This window comes from Podarcis pityusensis (assembly GCF_964106645.2).
Source record: "Podarcis pityusensis genome assembly, chromosome: 4".
NCBI classification, from domain to species: domain Eukaryota; kingdom Metazoa; phylum Chordata; class Lepidosauria; order Squamata; family Lacertidae; genus Podarcis; species Podarcis pityusensis.
In genome coordinates, this window is record NC_138027.1 from 102,620,054 (window position 1) to 102,637,782 (window position 17,729).

Consider the following 17,729-nt stretch of genomic DNA (forward strand, 5'->3'; position numbering starts at 1 on the left):
TGAGTAAATGGGAATGTTTTCAAATTCTTCCTGAAAGTTAGTGAGAATGGAGACAGGTGCACCTCTATATGGAAGCCATTTGACAATCAGTTTTGTAACCTTAACAAACTTAATACACCTTTGTAATTCAAGCACGGGAACAGTTCCAGAAACTTTCGAGGATGCATAACAGTATGGAAACACTCTCTCGGAATGTAATGGAATTTTATGCCGTCGATTGGAAGAAAGTTTCAGTGGAAGAATTTCTAACTGACTTGAACAATTTTAGGACAATGTTTATGGTAAATCTTAGGACAATCTAATTCTAGACTCTGCAGCAGTAGTATAGATGAATATGCTTTTGCTTCACAGGTTCAGCTATTCTTTACATCACTAATTACAGCTAGCCACAACCTTGAGTCTCCATATATTGTTGGACTACAATCTCAGCATGGCCAGTGGTCAGACATGTTGGAAGTTACAGTCCAACATCATCTGGTGGACTGAAGGTTGGGGAAGGCTGACTAGAAAGATGAGTATATATTTTGTTGGTAGCAGCAACCTAATACGCAAGCATGGTGGACCATTTTACCCCAAGTTACATGAGAACCAGATACATTTGAAACAGCAGCTACTAGTCTAGGTATATAACTGTGCCGCTGCCCCTTACTTCAGGTATTCAGGGGAGAGTGCTGATCCTGATTCTTACATAGCCATAATGGTATCTTACATAGCCATAATCTCTCATATCAGTACAAGAGGCAGGTCTCTGCATGCTTGGGGTTTCCCAAGGTATGCACAAATACAAAAAATATTTGTCATAAATAAATAGAATGGGGCAACCCTTCCCTGCCACCCCTCCTCCCTAAACAAAACATAACAGTAAAAGCAGGAAGGAATAGCAAGTGGATGCACAGGTGAGAAGAGTGGTCTACAAAAATTGCCCACTCACTGCAGGAACATCATTTTTTAACATTAAGGCTAAACATCTGGGCTGACTTGGGTGTGTGCAAGAGGAAGAAGCAATAGGTTGAAGGAGTGAAAGTGGGGTAGGAAAGGCAAGTGATGCCAGCTTTTTAAAACAACCTTAGTACTATAACAGATTCTACTGCTGTGGTGGTGTTTTATTGTTGAAAACTGCTTTAGGATTTATTTTCAAATGAAAAGCGGCACAGAAATGATTTTAAATAGGCATGTATACATTTTTCTAAGTCATAATTGTTTATGCTGGTGAAATTTAATATATTTTGCTAGCAAGCTGCAAAGGAGAATATGAGAAGAAAAGAAGCAGAAGAAAAGCAGAGACGTGCTAGAATTGCTAAAGAAAAAGCAGAAAGGGAAAAAATAGAAAGACAAAGAAAGAAAAAGTGTTTGTTGGAAATGAAAACAGGTAATGTGGACAGGAACCTTGTTCTTTTAGATAGTAATACTGCTTGTGTTACTAGCTCGATGACTTCTAAAAGCAGAACTGGTTGTTTCACTTCAGAAATGTGCTTAAATCTGACTAATCATTTCATGGCAATGTTTTGCTTGTGCGGAGAATTAAATTCCTATTATTTCCCATTAATGCCAACTTTCTTTGCTTTCCACATTTTTCTTGCCCTCAAGCTAACATTGAGATGCTCGGGAAATGTGGTGCACTTTGCCCATGCTCTGGCCACTCTTACCTTATCTCTGGTTGTGCTGATGTTTGCCTCTTGGCCCTTGCTATGGCATTAGGGTGCTAAGTAAGGTAAGTTCCTTGCTCACCCATGCCAGCTCACCCATGCCAGCACTCTTTCCTTGATTCAAGATGCTTTTCAGCTTTGCACGGCACACCTCCCACAACACGTAGAAGTAGTGGGTAGGTACCTCCCAAACTTTAAGTGGACCTGAAATTGGAAAATGCTGCAACTATATCCTATCCTAGGCCAGCCTTTCTTGACCTTGGGTCCCCATGTGGTCTTAACTACGACTCCCATCATCCCTGACCTGGCTGGTTAGGAATGGATTGAGAACAACATCTGGGGACTTGAGGATGAAAAAGACTGCCCTAAACTAATCTGTCCATGCTGAAAATCCCATTTACTTTCTGAGCTGGAGGAGAGTTTACTGGGGACATGGTGCTCAGTTCATAATGTAGATTGTCCTAAAAACTATAATTTTTAATCTTGATTTCTTCATCTTTTTTTCTGCTTATACAATTTTCTTAGCATAGGGAAAAAAACTACTTATGATGTTACAGGTTCAGAGCTATGCAGCAGTACAATCAGCATATGCCTAAATTTTTAAAAGGGGGTTTGGCATTAGCTCAGTTTGTCAGCTGGTTCAGCAAGCATATCGGTTTCATTTCAGTAGGAGAAGAATATTACTTTAAAGTTAGCAGTAAAAATGGTAACTTATTGCTGCCCACAGATTGTCCTTTGATCGAAACATTTAAGGCAGTTTGCAGTTCTGCGTCCCAGCTCACCTGGGGCTCATAAAATCATAGAAGGGACCCCAAGGAAGGGAAGGGACCTTTGAAGGGACCCCGAGGGTCATCTAGTCCACCCCCTGCAATGCAGGAACCTCAGCTAAAGCATCCATGACAGATGGCCATCCAACTTCTGCTTAAAAACCCCCCAAGGAAAGAGAGTCCACCACCTCTTGTAGGAGTCTGTTCCACTGCCAAACAGCCCTTACTGTCAGAAAGTTCTTTCTGATGTTTAGTCAGAATCTCCTTTCTTGTAACTTGAAGCCATTGATTCGAGTCCTACCCTCCAGAGCAGAAGAAAACAAGCTTGCTACATCTTCCATGTGACAGCCCTTCAGATGTTTGAAGATGGCTGTTATATTTACTCTTAGCCTCTTATCTAGGCTAAATATACCAAAATCCCTCAACTGTTCCTCATAAGACTTGCTTTCCAGAACCTTTATTATCTTGGTTGCCCTCCTCTACGCACATTTCAGCTTGTCAATATCCTTCTTAAATTGTGGTGCCCGTTGCATATCTTCTGTCTGAGAAATCGAAAACAATTTTGTGCAGATTACTTGACGTAACTTGAATTACATTTTTTTGAAACAAACAACTACAAAATTATTGTTGAATGGGAAGTATATGTGCATATCTGCTTTAAGTAGCTCTTTTGAAATTGTATGTAGCTGTATAAGACCCTATAGCAGAGAAACTAAACTGTGTTGGTTCAGATGTAGTACTGGCTTATGGACAGTCCTCCCAAAGGCTGCAAGCCCATGGAGGGTGCAGCCAGTGAGAGTAGGCATTACTAAAGTTGGTATGACTACTTTGTACCAGCTATCTCTGGTCTGTGTCTCTGCATATGTGTGTTTAAACACACACACACACACACACACACACACACACACACGTGTGCATAGTTTCAGATCAAAATATACTTTGAATGAATTCTGCTTTTTTAAATGCAGGGTTAAATGGTTAAAAAAATACAGAGGATCGAAGTATTTAGTAAATGAAAGTCTATTTTCATGAGTGGACATTCACAAATCCATAAATGATCCATTTAGGGAAGCAGAATCTGAACATCTAATATACTGTATGCAAATAATCATTTTCATCTTGGAAGATGATGTCCTACAAAGTAACCTGCTTCTGCAAACCCACATGGCTTTATGATGTGGCTTCATTCAGGTTTCAGAGATATTAGAAGCATATGAATGATGTTGCATTATATTTAAAGTTACTGCTCTATTTCATTTTAGGACGCAATGGTGTGAGGTGAATCAAATGAACTTTGGTCTGCATTAGTGGACACAATATGAACACTAACAGGGCTGACGTCTTGGAGATCTGATTTATGAGTAAATTAAAGGCTTGTCTGAATTTGGAATTGCCAGCTTTTTATTGCTACGGTTTCTTCTCCAGCCCTGTAAATCCTTTGGCATTGCTATGGTAACCATGAAAGCTGAAGGAATTCCCTCCATCTCTTTTTACAGAGGGTGATGAGACAGGTGTGATGGATAGCCTACTGGAGGCCTTGCAGTCAGGTGCTGCTTTTCGAGACAGAAGAAAACGCACAACAAGGGCTAAAGGTGAATACTCCCCCCCCCCCTTCTTTTATAGATTTAGGGCACAGGACTATTTACTACAGAATGCATCAGTTGGTGGAGAACTACTTATAGTAACAACATTAAATGATAATTTGTAAAGTTTTCAGAGTACACCTTTGCTTCCAGGAAACTACCTTTTGGAAATACACTTTTGTGTAAATATTAAACATACTTGTTTTTTTCTTCTTTTTCCTTTAGATACAGATGTGCCACAGAATTTCAGCCCAACCTCTGAAAGACCTGTTCTGAAAGCTTGTAACCATGGTAATTCATAAATCATATGTTTTTACTGTTGATTCCTATTGATTTCCATAAGGGTCTGTTATATTCCTTGTTTACTGTCATATCTGGAATAAGCCACTGGGATTGGCTTGCCAAATGGAAGTCACTTAGTGTCTACATTCTTAGAAGTTTTCTTCTTATCTTTACATATCTGACTTGCATTTTTACTCTGTCTAAAATCTGAAGAGTTGTTCCATGCCAAATAACATAATTCAAAATACTAGTAAAGTATGTCTTTAGCTCTTGAATTTTAATATATTGTCTTATTTATAAAATAGGTCAAGTGTTACTTTGTTGTAAAATAGCATTAAAAAAGAAAAGGTTTTTTATTTATTAACTCAGTGGTTTATAAAATATCATTGTTAAGGATCTGAGTATGATTCAGGAAAGACTGTATTTCATATTATGAAGAATGTATTTCACATGTTGGGCAAAAAATAATATTAAATATTCAAGTTTGTGAATTTAAGCAGAGGATTTTATCTGTTTATTTCACCTACAAAGGAAAAGAATATTTTCTTTACCTTATTTTATTAAGTAATTTCTTTTATTAAGTAATGCTTACTTAATATATGCACAAAAATCATGGGGGGAATATAGCTAGCCATTTTATAGTTTTAGAATATGATGCATTCCCTGTTCCCTGTGGTCCGAAGGCATGTGATACAGGAACCTTGCTGAAGTGAAGCAGGTTTAGAACTGGTCAGGACTGGGAGACTGCATAGAAGTCCTGTGTACACTGTCTTGAATTCCATGGGGAAAAATGCAGTGAAATACATTTCATTATACAGTGGTACCTTGGGTTACAGACGCTTCAGGTTACAGACTCCGCTAACCCAGAAATAGTACCTCGGGTTAAGAACTTTGCTTCAGGATGAGAACAGAAATCGTGCTCTGGCAGCGCAGCGACAGCAGGAGGCCCCATTAGCTAAAGTGGTGCTTCAGGTTAAGAACAGTTTCAGGTTAAGAACGGACCTCCAGTGGTCCCTCGGGTTAAGAACTTAATTCGTTCTGGAGGTCCGTTCTTAACCTGAAACTGTTCTTAACCTGAGGTACCACTTTAGCTAATGGGGCCTCCTGCTGCCGGAGCACGATTTCTGTTCTCATCCTGAAGCAAAGTTCTTAACCCGAGGTACTATTTCTGGGTTAGCGGAGTCTGTAACCTGAAGCGTCTGTAACCCAAGGTACCACTGTATGTGTAAGCTATTTTACTTGGAGTGATCTTTGTAGAAGCAATACATGGTTTGTTTTTTGTTATGAAAATCTCCCTGTTGTGAGGTTAAAGCTGATTATTTGCTACTGCTGCTAAAAACCATTTCAAAGGCAAGCTGATTCATCTTCCTTTTTTATGATTCTGGAAATACAAAACCCTACTAGAAGATATGGGTTACCTTGCTGGCTCAGTCTAAAATGCATCTAATGCAGCATCTACTTTCAGCAGCAGTCAGCCAGATTGCTCACAAGTAAGGTGTGATGGCCTTCTTCTGTCTGTCCCAGCATCTAGTCTTTAGAGGTATACTGCTTCTATACGTATAGAGGTTCTGTTTAGCTACTATGGGCATTGCTTGGTAGTTTATGTGGTGTCCAAACTTTTTCCAAAGAGGGCCAGATTTGATGAAGTGAAGGGCCATGAGGACCGACCAAAGGGCCAACCAAAGTTGTTAACCTTTTTTAGGATTGAAGTTGTTGGGGTTCTTTTTACCCCAGGAAATATACTACTGTGGGGGCCAGAATAAACTGACCAGCGGGCTGGATTAGGCCCCTGAAACAAACTTTGAACATGCCTGGTTATGGCCATTGCTGCACCCTGTAGCAGTGAATTCCATAATAGTATGTTGTGTGGTTCAGCACTTGTTTTTATTGGTCCCAACCCTACCGCTGATCAACTTTCTCTTGTTGGAAGATTCTTAATTTACTGTTGCAGTTGGTTGAGCCCTGAAACAGGGATGGATAAGTTCTGGCATGCCTTTAAATATGCAACCTTTCGATGTCAATCTAGTTTTAGAAACAGTTTTGAAGGACAGCAGAAGCTGATCAGACTAAAATGGGATCAGGTAAATCAACTTTGTGAAAAAGGGAGAAAATGTCTAATGCACCTATGTCACAACTCAAATTGTTTAAACTGTCTTTGTAAGTATTTTTAATGGCACGTGAAGAACTGAAATTTTCAGATAGTCAGTAAAGAGAAGTCTTATGAAAATTGTTTTAAAAAAGCAATTCTAGACATTAAATCTGTCACTGATCTCATTCCCTACCAACAGTGACCCTTTCCGTCTAGACTCTGACTAATGATTTTCAGAGCTTCGTTAAACCAGTTATAGAAGATTGTTGTCAGGCATTCTCCACTAAATTGCTTACCTAAGCTATGTAGACATTCTGGTCAGGAGTTTTCAAACACTGATTTTAAGTAGCAATATTCTGCAGAATAGGTTGGTGGGGGGAAAGAACATAACAGAGAGGAAACATGGCAATGTGTGTGTAATTTGCAAAGATCACACAATACTCCTCCTATGCAAGTAAGCCACCAATTGTCAGAGATGGATGTGTTGGCACTTCTCAATGTGTTACTTCTCCCTGTATGGGTGACTTTCTTCCATTCTCTTATATGGAGAATATGCCCCCTGTTCCTGGTGTCAATTCTTATGTGAAGGGCTAGATCTTGGTATTCTCCCAGTGCAAGTGATTTGTAACGTTAATTCCTACCTAAGATTGTGTATACACAGAATTATGTACATAGAACTCTGTAGAGGCTACTTCAGTGCAGCTAAGGGGAAGGACCCTAAATAACTGGTGGAGACCATGTTCTGCATGCAGAAGGTCCCATGTTCAATCCCTGGCATCTCCAGGTAAGGCTGGGAAAGATTGGTCTGAAGCCCTGGATAACGATGCTGTTTGATGCTGACAATACTGAGTAGATGAATCAGTCATCTGATTTGGATTAAGGGAACTTCCTATGTTCCCTTGTAGGACAGAAAAGTGGATTGATGGAATCTGGAGATTCAGTAACCATGGTAGCAACACTTGTTTTAGCTAGTGGGCTGCAATCACCAAGCTCACCTGCTACAAGATATGGTAGAACTTAGGGTATCCTGGGAAGACTCCACAGTAAGAGTAATCATGAGTTTTTTACCTTTCTGGTGGCAACTCAGAGAAAAGCTCTGCTACTAGCCTTGTGAAGTTGAGTGGCTCAATAGTATGGATGCCAGATACCATTACTACAAAGCCTCGGCTGGAGTACAGGAAGAGGCATGTTGCTGGGCTGATAATGGACATTAGCCTAAGCCCCCACAATAGTATTTCTTTCTGAGTTGTGGAGCCATGTTTTCAAAACCTTTTGTCATTTATTATAGATTGAACTTCGTAGCTAAGTAATAATCTCTTTGAGTGGTGGCAGAAATTTCTCTCTAATAATTTTGAGGGCCCATATTTGAAAGCCTTTCCGTTAGCAATGTTTCCTCCCAGCATATTTACATTGGTGATTTTTAAAAATATATATTATAGTGTATTTAAGACCAGGTCTTTGCAAAAGTTTGTTTAAAAACCACCTGTCTCATAAGCATTCATTTCCAGACTCCTAGTCTTGAGAAACTTGCCTATATATCCAGAAAGTTCTTTTGTTAATACTAACACTAGGGGGTGCCATTCATCCATCGTTTAGCTCTAGATTGCTTTGAAAATGCGGGCAGCAAAATTTTCTCACGTCAGAATGAAATGAATTCTATAATGAAATAAGAATGCATAAAAAGCTATTATGAAATTCATGTATAACGAGCTAGATATATATCGTATAAACTAAAGACGTCTGCTACCTAGCTGCTATTGCCATACTGCCTGGTAAAATAATTATTACTGTCCTGACATTTCATAAATATACATAAATGAAGAGGGTACAAGCATTAATTTTAAAGTTTGGAGAACAATATAATGGTAATATTTACTTTCATGATGCTGTACACTGCATGCACTTCATTCAGTTGAAACTAATTTTATAGTTTTTAGCTTAATCAGGTTTGTTCTTAGCCTTAGGCACATTAAGTATTTACAGCTAGCATAAACAGCACTTAAGTGGTATTATAATAATGAACAAAATTTTTGGTCATTGTTGGATAAAGTGTTAAGATAGCAAGGGAAATGTATACTTTTACAGTTGTACTGTAGGTGGTACTCTTTTACTGTTTCTTCTGAGGGTAGGGGCAGAATAAATATATATTCAATTCAGTGTGATCCATCATCAGGCAACTGTTCAAAAAGTAGCATTCTTAAATGCTCTCAAATGTCCAGTAGCAAAAATAAATGAAGGGCATAGTGCATTAAGGGATTTCCAGTGGAGTCTCTCAGGGCAGAGGAAACTGCTGCGAGAGAGAGCTCATGGGACAGATTGTGCTCTTACTGCCTTTAGCAATAGCTTCCTAACTAATCAGTCTCCAGGCTTACACCCTGCTTTAACATGAGCTGCTTTCTGTTTGCTAGGCACTGACTGAAAACAGGACACAGCCAATTATTCTCTGCTGAGTTAACCCATTTCACTTTATCCAGTGGAAAGCATGATTGCCTCCTTATGGAAACATATTCTTCATGTGTTTTCATTTTTAGTTACACATCTTCTAAATTAGGGTAAATAACAAATTATTTCAAATAAGTTTTAATTAAAACATTCACATATTTCTGTTCAGTACTCAGAGGTTTTTCTGTTGAGCCAGCTAGCACATTGAAAAAACCAATCCTGTACATCTGAGTTACGCAAATAATGTGAAATGACACCAGAAATGGACCATCACTTATGCAGAAGTAATTGCCCAAATAAGAACATAAGCAGGGCCTGCAGGATCAGGCCAAAGGGACATCTAGGCCAACATCCTGTTCTCACAGTTGCCAACCAGATGCTTGTGGATAACCCATAAGTGGGATCCGAGCACAAGAGCTCGTTTTTCTTGTGGTTTTCAGAAGCATTACTGCCTTTGACTGTGAAGGCAGAGCTTAGCCTTCCTGGCTGGTCGGCTATAAACCGTTGTGCTTTGTGGTTTTTAATTTAATAATTTCACCCCACATTTTTGGTCTCCACTTTATTCAAAGAATACTCTGTGGCTGGTATTTAAAGCAGAATGTAAGTACATTTTCCCCTGAAGTGCTGGTAAATGATAAGTATACATTCCCAATTGGCAACATCATTTATTTAGAAGAATTTAAACATAAGAACAAGCTGCTGGCTCACACCAAAGGTCTAGCATCCTGTTCTCACAGTGACCATCCAAATGCCTGTGGGAAGCCCACAGATAGGAGATGAGTGTGCAATAGCAGTCTCCCCACTTGTGATTCAAGCAACTGGCATTCGGAGGCAGACTGCCTGCCACAGGGGAGGTGGAAAGTAGCCACCGTGGCTATTAGCTATCAAAACCTTGCCCTCCTTTAAAGCTAATCAAGTTGATGGCCATCATTACTTCTTGTGGGAACAAATGCCATTGTTCTGTGCACTGTGTTTTTTGTCTGACCTGAATCTTCCTGACTTATAGTATTATGAAAGATTGAGAAAAACTTATTTGTAACCACATCATGCACAATTTTGCAAACCTCTGTCATCTTCCCTCTTTACTCTACTTTTCTGTAAACTAAAAAGTTCCAAGTCAATCTTTCCTCAAAGGGAAGTTGCTCCATCCCCTTGATTGTCCTGGTTGGCCTTTTCTGAACCCTTCCAGCTCTATAGTATCCATTTGTTCTCAATCAGTTTGACAACACTTAACATAAGAGAAGCCTGCTGGATCAGGCTGGTGGCCTATCATGTTCGGCATTCTGCTCTCCCAGTGGCCAGCCAGATGCCTGTGGGCAGCAGGAACCAAGTATAACCCTGCTCTTCCCTCCTGCGGTTTTTAGTCACTTGCATCAGGTCCTGGGGCACAACTTGGTCAAAAGGAAAGAGGGGAAAAACAGGGGGTCTGCAATACTTAGCTAATTTGGAACCGCTGGCATAAAGGACTTAAATGGCTGGACCATATTGCTTGTTTTCAATGTACTACTTTGTTATTTTGTTCATATGTTTATTTGTAAATCACTTTTAAGACTATTCCGCAGTTAAGTTTTGAAATAAAAAAAGGAGAGAGACAATTGCTGTGTTTGACTAAATCAGCAGTGAGCAACCTCAGTCTCCGGGACAAAATGTAGCCCTTCAGACCTCTTTCTCCTTTACTCAGGACCCTCCCTAGGCCACATCTCTTGAGCCCTGCTCCATCTCTTCCTTGAGTGCTTTCACCTGGCTGGCATATGGACTTGAAATGTGACATTTGATTGCCTTGAGAGAGAGGTTAGAGGAGGGGCAGTAGAAACCTCTGTGTTTTGCATGGTTGGAATATAGCCTACTGTACAAAGGTACTAAATGTCACATCTGTTGCATCACCTACTTTGACTGTGGTCTTGCCCACCACTGGTATATCTCCACTCATCAAGCTAATCCCCCCCATCCCCACTTGACTAGTTTCAACAAAGCATAGTTAAGATGAACTACAGTTTAGGGTTTGGTTGTAATACTGAGCTGTAGTTATTCAAAAGCGAACATAAAAGCTTCATATTTCATGGATATGCTGGGAGTTTCTTCTGCAGCTTGTTTCCATTATGATAAACAAAGGTTTATTGTGACATCCAAATGCAGATCAAATGAGAGGATTTTAACTGACCTTACATTTGCTTTCTGTACTAATAAGTGTGGGACACTAAATTCTGTCACCAGGGGTTACTCTAGTAGCTGATACCTGAAGCTTCTTTGTCACAGTCACATGTTGTGGATGGTATCCAACCAAACTGTTAGTGCAAGCACTTTTGACTGTGCAACTGAATTCCCTCTCCACGAGCCCCCTGCACCCTCCCTAAATCTGCTTCAGAGGGTTGGGGAAAACCCACAGCAGATGGTGGGGAGGGGACTGGGGGGGTGGTTCTGTTTCACAGCCCAGAGTGTTTGATATAGCAGAACTATTTAGTTGAATACTGCCCTTAATTTAGATTATATACTCATAAAACATAACAACCTGAAAATTAACAATAGTGGAACAGTATCAGTTAGGTTTGCAAAATGTTCTACCAGCAAATTGGTACATAGTTGCTTGTTCCTATGTATGGTATCAAAAATGTGAATAAGGAGTGTGCTATTTGTGGACAAGTAGTGTAGAATTCAACATTTTCCTTGTTCAAGGATATATCTTGGTCTTATCCAAAGTCCTTAGCTAGACAAGTTTTATCTTGTGAGCAAACATTGAGAGCTATATTAGGTCTTCTGTAGGAGATTCAGTCATCAGGGCTGGATGTGTAGGGAGCTGCCACAGTAGGGTGTCATAAATAGCTGGAGAGCCATCTGGCCTCAATCTGTTAATACATATTTCCCTTTTGCAGTCAACTAGTGTGGGTTTTCCCCTGCTATATGCGGCAAAGATGAGGTGCCAAAGATGAGGCAAAGGCAGTGAGGTGCCTTCTTGGAAGGCTGATTAGATTCCATTTCAGGAGGTGTGGTACTGTTTGTTGGTGGCTGCAAAAAACAACAACACAGTAGCTTGTGCTACGTTAAAGTGCACGTTTTCATAGACTTGAGGGAACTTCACCAGATGTGTTATCCTCAGTTCACAGGTGTGCCTGTATGAAATTATAAAATTCACACAAAACCCCTAGTATATTAAAGGAAAACAGGGACAACTGGCAATACAATGCAAAAAGTACAGTCTGTGACAATTCTGTGTAAAATTTAAGATAAGCACACACAAAAATTAATCACAATAGAAGAAATGGTGGTAGTGCAGTCATCCCAGGTTTGATATGTTAATTAACACTTGTGTTGGGACTGGACACTATTGTCTCAATTCAAGCCTAAACAAATAAATAAAACTTCTTGAATAGGTCTAACTCAACAATTTCACACCAGTCGTCCCTTTAAATTATTTCGTTAGAGAATAACAATGTTCCTGTGGGCAGTGGAGTATCCTTGGAGGCTGAAATGTTCTCCCAGTGGGTTTCTGAACAAAAAGTTGTGTAGAACCATAAAAACAGAGAAAGCTATTATAAGGTTCTGAGGAGTAGACTGTAGTCCACAAAAGCATAATCTTCTGGGGGGTTTTGCTGCTACAGATAATGGTGTTAGGCAACTGGGATTGTTGCAACGTCTGCTTTTGTGTTGTGTCTCCGTTATGTGGCCTGTTGTTGTTCAAACACTTTCAATCTAAATTTGATATCCTGTAGTTTAAAACCACTGTTTTTATGCTGTAGCTATGCTTAGCTATTATAGAATCAATTTGCCTCTCTCGTATTTTAATTCTTGCCTGGTAGTCATTGGCAACAAGGAATTGCATGCAACCAAGTGCATGGAATTCCACACAGATTAGTGAGCCGGTTGTCAGTGGAGGGATGTAGTAATCCTCTGCACTCAGCATAGGAACCAAGTGGGATTCTAGAAGTGAGAGGCTCCCTCCTCTACATCCAGAATGGGAATAGTTAACATTTGCACATAATTGAATAGTGGAATTCACTTACCACCAATTTGGAAGGCTTTAGAGGGGTATTAGAAAAAAATTATGAAGGGTAAGTCTCTATATCCATCTCTATAACCAGAGCATGCTAGGGAGCAACAGCAGGAACAGGCTAGTGCACTCATGTCCTGCTTGGAGACATCTAGCTGGCCCTGGAGAAAACAGGTTGCTGGACTAGGTAGGTCTTTGCTCTTAATTCAGTAGTGCTCTTCTTGGCTCTTAAATGCAGTAGGCTTTTACAGGAGAGATAAAGTTGTCCGCCTCTCGTCTGCCAGCCCACAGCAGGCTAGTAACGTTTGTGTGCTTATTTACTATCTTTAGAAATGTGTATTCCTCTGTTTTGAGCTATGCAATGTATATCCAGATGTTCAAATTTGTTCTCCTAATTTTGTCATTTGAAAGCTGCTTTAGGAGCATTTTTTGTCTGGCGAGTGTGAAAAAAAATCCAAATAAATAGGAACAAAGGAAGTTGCTGATACTGAGTTCAGAGCATTGGTCTATGTAACACAGTATTGTCTACATTGACTGGCAGTGGCTCTCTGGGGTTTTGTATAAGGTTTTCTTCCAGCCCTACCTAGACATGCCGGTGATTGAACCAGGCACCTTCTGTGTGCAAGGCAGATGTTCTACCACTGAGCTGTGGCCCTTCCCCTGGTACAGAGATGTGGGTGGTGCTGTGGTCTAAACCACTGAGCCTCTTGGGCTTGCCCATCAGAAGGTTGGTGGTTCGAATCTGTGCGACAGGGTGAGCTCCTGTTGCTCTGTCCCAGCTTCTGCCAACCTAGTAGTTCAAAAGCATGCCAGTGCAAATAGATAAATAGGTACCACTGCAGCGGGAAGGTAAACAGTGGTTTCTGTTGCAGTGTCCCGTTGCGCCAGAAGCCGTTTAGTCATGCTGGCCACATGACCCAGAAGCTGTCTGTGGACAAACACCAGCTCCTTCAGCCTGAAGCAAGATGAGTGCTGCATCCCATAGTTGCCTTTGGCTGGACTTAACCGTCCAGGGTTCCTTTACCTCTTTACCTTTGCTAGATTACAGCTCCCATCATCCCTGACCAATGGCCATGCTGGATGGGGCTGAATGGGAATTGAAGTTGCAACACCTGGAGGGCCACAGGTTCCTCATTACTGATCTAGGCTAAGCCCTTTATAGCAGACCTTGTTTTGGATGTGCATCTTAAAAATATAAAGCAGGTTTGTTTTGAAAACAAGTGTATTATGTAAGTACACTCAAGAGGTCAGATTAGCTATGGCTCCCTATTAAGTGAAATGTATGTTATGGCCCTTGCTACTTCTCCAGTTTTAGGAAACTTTATGAGTGGTTCAGTATAAATGCATTAAGTGCCCAGATAGGTGATTTTTCCATTTTTGATTTTTAAAATGTGTTATTTGTCTTCATTGAGCCTCAGAGGTTGGTAGGAAATAAGTTCAAATACCGTATTTTTTCATATATAAGATGCCCCCTATTTTTGCGGCAACAACCAATCGCCGGTCTACCCATGGCACTATCCATGTATAAGACGCCCCCTAATTTTTGCCTTTTTTTAAAGGAAAAAAACCCTTGTCTTATACACGGAAAAATGTGGTAAATAAATATGACTAGGCTCACTGATCTTCAGCACCCTCATAATTTTTGTCTAAATGCTTTCAAGGGTAAAGGGACCGCTGACCATTAGGTCCAGTCGCGGACGACTCTGGGGTTATGGCGCTCATCTCGCTTTATTGGCCGAGGGAGCTGGCGTACAGCTTCCAGGTCATGTGGCCAGCATAACTAAGCCGCTTCTGGCGAACCAGAGCAGCGCACGGAAATGCCGTTTACCTTCCCGCCAGAGCGGTACCTAGTTATCTACTTGCACTTTGATGTGCTTTTGAACTGCTAGGTTGGCAGGAGCAGGGACCGAGCAATGGGAGCTCACCCCGTGGTGGGGATTTGAACTGCCAATCTTCTGATCGGCAAGCCCTAGGTTCTGTGGTTTAACCCACAGCACCACCCGCGTTATATTTATATTCTTAGTAGAACATCCTTTACTGGAACAATGTTGTTAATATAAATCAAATAGTATTGTCTTTATTGATGAAGCATTATAGTGTTGAACCATCTTCAGTTTTCATAGAATCATAGAATTGGAAGGAACTCCAGGGGTTATCTAGTCCAACCACCTGCACTTGTAGGTATCTCAACTAAAGCATCCATGACACTTGGCCTTCCAACCTCTGGTTAAAAACCTCCAAGGAAGGAGAGTCCACCACCTTCCAAGGCAGTCCATTCCACTGTTGAACAGCTCTTACTGTCAGAAAGTTCTTCCTGATGTTTGCTGGAATCTCCTTTCTCGTAACTTGAAGCCATTAGTTCAGGTCCTAGCCTCCAGAGCAGGAGAAAACGAGCTTGTTCCCTCTTCCATGTGATAGTCCTTGAGATATTTGAAGATGGCTATCATATCTCCTCTGTCTCCTCCTATCCAGGGTAAACATACCCAGCTCCCCGAACTGTTCCTCATAAGACTTGGCTTCCAGGGAGGCTCGCCTAGTTCTTTCATTACATATCTTTAGGCGTCAGGTGAAAATGGTTCTCTATACCTCTATAACTGCATCACAGTCATTGGCTCATGTTATGTTTGTGGTCTTCTAAAACCCCTAGATCCTTTTCACGTGTATTACTGGCAAGCTAAGTGTTCCCATCTTGTATTTGTGCAGCTGGTTATTCCTGCCTAAGTGTACAACCTTATATTTGTGTCTACTGAAATTTATTTTGTTAGTTTTGGCCCAGTTCTCCAATCTTTTAAGGTTATCTTAAATCTCAGTTCTGTCTTCTGTGGCATTAGCTATGCCTCCTAGTTTGGTGTCACCTGCAAATTTGATGATATCCCCTCAATTTCTTCATCCAAGTAGTTTATAAAGACGAGCAACGGGCCTAGGGCCTCCCTCATATGAAAGTCCCCAGAGCTATTTGCAATGAACAAAAAGGAAGAAAGTCCCACTTCTTTTGGCTTTATTAAAATAATTGTGTAGGGCCAAACCATACAGTCCTTAGGGACTCAATGTGGGAAGCTCATATATTTCCATTGCCTGCCCCTCTTACTAGGGGATAAAGTCTCTCTTCATTTGTTAATGACAGTGATGTTGATTCTTAATGTCACTGTTGACTGCTGTTCACTTTACACGGTTGAAATATTATTCTGATATACCGGTAGTTTATTAATAGTTTAGTAAAACATTTGATTCAGAATAATTTTTTTCTTGTTTTCCTCCTCTAAAAAACTATGGTAGGTGCGTCTTATGGAGTGAAAAATACAGCATTTCAATCTCAGTGCTGTGGTTAGTTGATACTGTTTTGAATGTGGTACCCATCCTCTAAATTGCTTACTTTATTTCCTTTATCTTTTACAAGAAAGCAGTTGCAATATGCTTGATATTTTAGAAAAATTCATTGAAGATTTCTGTTAAATGTGTGTATCCTAACAGCCTGTGTATGTGAGAGAGAAAGAGCTTTGGCTTCTTCAATTTCCATGGTTCAACAGAATTACATAGAAAACAAATGACCATTTTTATCATTTCTTCATTTCTGATAAAATCATTTTAGTTAACCTAGATTCATTTTGATAATAATAATAATAATAATAATAATAATTATTCATTTTGAATTAACAACTTGCAATGCACTCTGAAATAATTAAATTGCAGTGTGTGCTTATCGTGGTTTTCCAAACAGACTTATCCCACCCATATAGAAGTCTACTGTTTGGTCAGCTCTATTGCTTAAGAATAAATCATTTTTTTCCTTTTTACATCAGTTGCTATAAAATATTAGCCACCTGTGAGAATTTGCATATTTGGAAGAACCTTCTGTTTGATTTTTTTTGGCTGTATTCCAAGGTTTGTATGTGTGTTTTTAAATGGTTTATAAAGGAAAGCAGAAATTGAGCCATTTCAAATCTTTCTAGTTAATTACTCTAAGAGGTACTGTATGTTAGGAAAATAAAGACACAATTTCTTAATTAATCTAGAAAAAATAAAGCAAACATTCTGAAATGCCAGTGGGCAAATGCATGGGACAGAACCATGGCTATTCTGCTTAATAGCGATTATGTTGTACACAAGCTGAAGCCAGAGCCCTGTGTCGTCTGGGCAACTCCAGTTGCCATAGCAATGGAACTCTGTTGCAGGAGCAGGGTGAATGCTAATTGTAGCCATTTGTTGTTCCCTTCTGAGTCTTCTTTAACTTAGCACGATTGCAAAGCAGTCTGAGGTGCTGGGTGAGCAATATTGAGAACCCCAAAAGTACTGTTACTCAAGGAAACTGGATGCTTGACTTGAAGTAATTATTTTAGCAGTCAACAGTGCTGACAGTGCCACTGTGTGGGCAGGGATACAATCTGATAGGGATAGAGAGCTGTTTAAAAGCTGGTTTGTTATTATTTATCTACTTCCAGCATTTGTATGTCATTCCATACAGTTTACAGTTGGTAAGTAAAAATAATGCAAATATAAGAATAAAGCACAAAACTGTTTAAAAAAATGAGATGCCCATTTAAAAGACCTGGGTGTCCCAAAGGCTGCAAAGATGGTGCCAGATGAGCTTCCAGTCTGCTCCATTACCAGGGTGTCGCTAATTAAAAGGCCTTTTATCTGGTAGTTATCCACCTCACATTAGAGCCAGTGTGGCACAATGGTTAGAGTTTTGGACTAGGACTTGGGAGAGCAGGATTCGAGTCCCCACTCAGCCACAAAGGTCACTGGGTAACCTTGAGCCAGTCACCATCTCTTAGCCTAACCTACCTCACAGGATTGTTGTGAGGATGAAATGGGGAAGAGGAGAACCATGTAAACCATCTTGAGATCCTTGAAAGATAAAGGTGATATATAAATGTTAATACTGCTGCTGCTACTACTACTACCACCACTACTACTACTGCTACTAATAATAAT

At 40.2% G+C, this 17,729-nt stretch overlaps 1 protein-coding gene across 1 annotated transcript in view; it reads left to right on the forward strand.

Moving 5' to 3' along the window:
• Positions 1–17,729, forward strand: part of DIAPH3 (diaphanous related formin 3) — a 118,209-nt gene that overhangs the window by 52,482 nt on the left and 47,998 nt on the right. Inside the window, exons 24-27 of the mRNA XM_081002966.1 lie at positions 116–281; positions 1,234–1,369; positions 3,910–4,005; positions 4,222–4,287. Coding sequence (XP_080859092.1) covers positions 116–281; positions 1,234–1,369; positions 3,910–4,005; positions 4,222–4,287 — 464 coding nt within the window. The remainder of the gene's footprint in view (positions 1–115; positions 282–1,233; positions 1,370–3,909; positions 4,006–4,221; positions 4,288–17,729) is intronic.